This window comes from Crocuta crocuta, unplaced genomic scaffold (assembly GCF_008692635.1).
Source record: "Crocuta crocuta isolate KB4526 unplaced genomic scaffold, BGI_CrCroc_1.0 scaffold32, whole genome shotgun sequence".
Lineage (NCBI taxonomy): Eukaryota > Metazoa > Chordata > Mammalia > Carnivora > Hyaenidae > Crocuta > Crocuta crocuta.
The window spans coordinates 9425946-9426925 of NW_027529424.1; the positions used below are offsets into that span (position 1 = coordinate 9425946).

Here is a 980-nt window from a genome sequence, read left to right on the forward strand (position 1 = left end):
TTCAAAAATATAGTGTTGTGAAAGTAGGCAGAGCTACCCCTTTCCCCTCCCATCTTCTCCTCCCACGGTGTGAGGACAAAGTGAAAAGACAACTAGAACCAGGAAGCAGGCCCTCACCAGACACACCTTGCTTTTCCTTGGTGCCTACAGAACTCGGAGAAGTACATTTCTGTTGTTTATAGGTATGTGCATATACATGTGCGTATACTTGAAAAGCAACAGCTGGACCTTCTTCAAACATCTGTTGAACCCCCACTGGCACATAATGGGTTCAACAGTCAACTCTGCACTTGATTTCTGTCTACCTAGAGAAACTCATTTGGTCGCTAATGTACACAAATCCAACTAAGGTATGTAAATTTAAACTGCCCTGCTCCCCCCTCCCCGCCCCCCCCAAAGGTCCACTGTCTGGTAGAACACTTTCTTAAACTCTTTCCGGGGTGAAGAAACATTGTCCATAACACTGTTCTGTTATTTCCGGAATCTGAAGGATTGAAGCATGAAGGAAGTTCTTCTGTCCACCGAGATTCTCTTTGAAGAGCTCTTATCCAGCTGTGTTTGGGAGTAAATCTAGAAGGAAACGCCAACTCTTTCCTGAGTCTGCAGACCTATCACGGGCTGAAAACACAGGCTGTCCAAGGCTTTAGGGAAATCACCCGTCTACACGGCCCCAGAGGGTCTACTCTCTGGTGGAGAACACAGGCCCCTCCTGACATCCGTCTCCTTACCCAAAGCTGGAGATTCCGGTGGGGACCCTGCAACAGCTGGGGGCGGCGGTGGGGGCTGGAGTAGGGGCGACGGCGGGCAAACGAGGAAGGCATGTGCTGTCGGCTACAATTTCCACAGCCGCTTGAGCTACAGCTCTCAGGCCTGCTTCCCAATCAAACCTGGACTTCCCCTACATTTCCGCTAAGGGTTCCTTCCTAAAAAAAATTAGATTTTTTTCCTTCTCTTAAATTTGCTCAGGCCGCGCACGCAAA

General features: G+C 49.2%; 1 protein-coding gene across 1 annotated transcript in view; it reads left to right on the top strand.

Moving 5' to 3' along the window:
• Window positions 1-314: 314 nt before the first annotated feature.
• Window positions 315-980, top strand: part of GDI2 (GDP dissociation inhibitor 2) — a 33091-nt gene continuing 32425 nt past the window's right edge. The window contains exon 1 of the mRNA XM_077758542.1: window positions 315-350. Within this exon, the coding sequence (XP_077614668.1) occupies window positions 330-350 (21 nt within the window). The 5' untranslated portion in view covers window positions 315-329. The remainder of the gene's footprint in view (window positions 351-980) is intronic.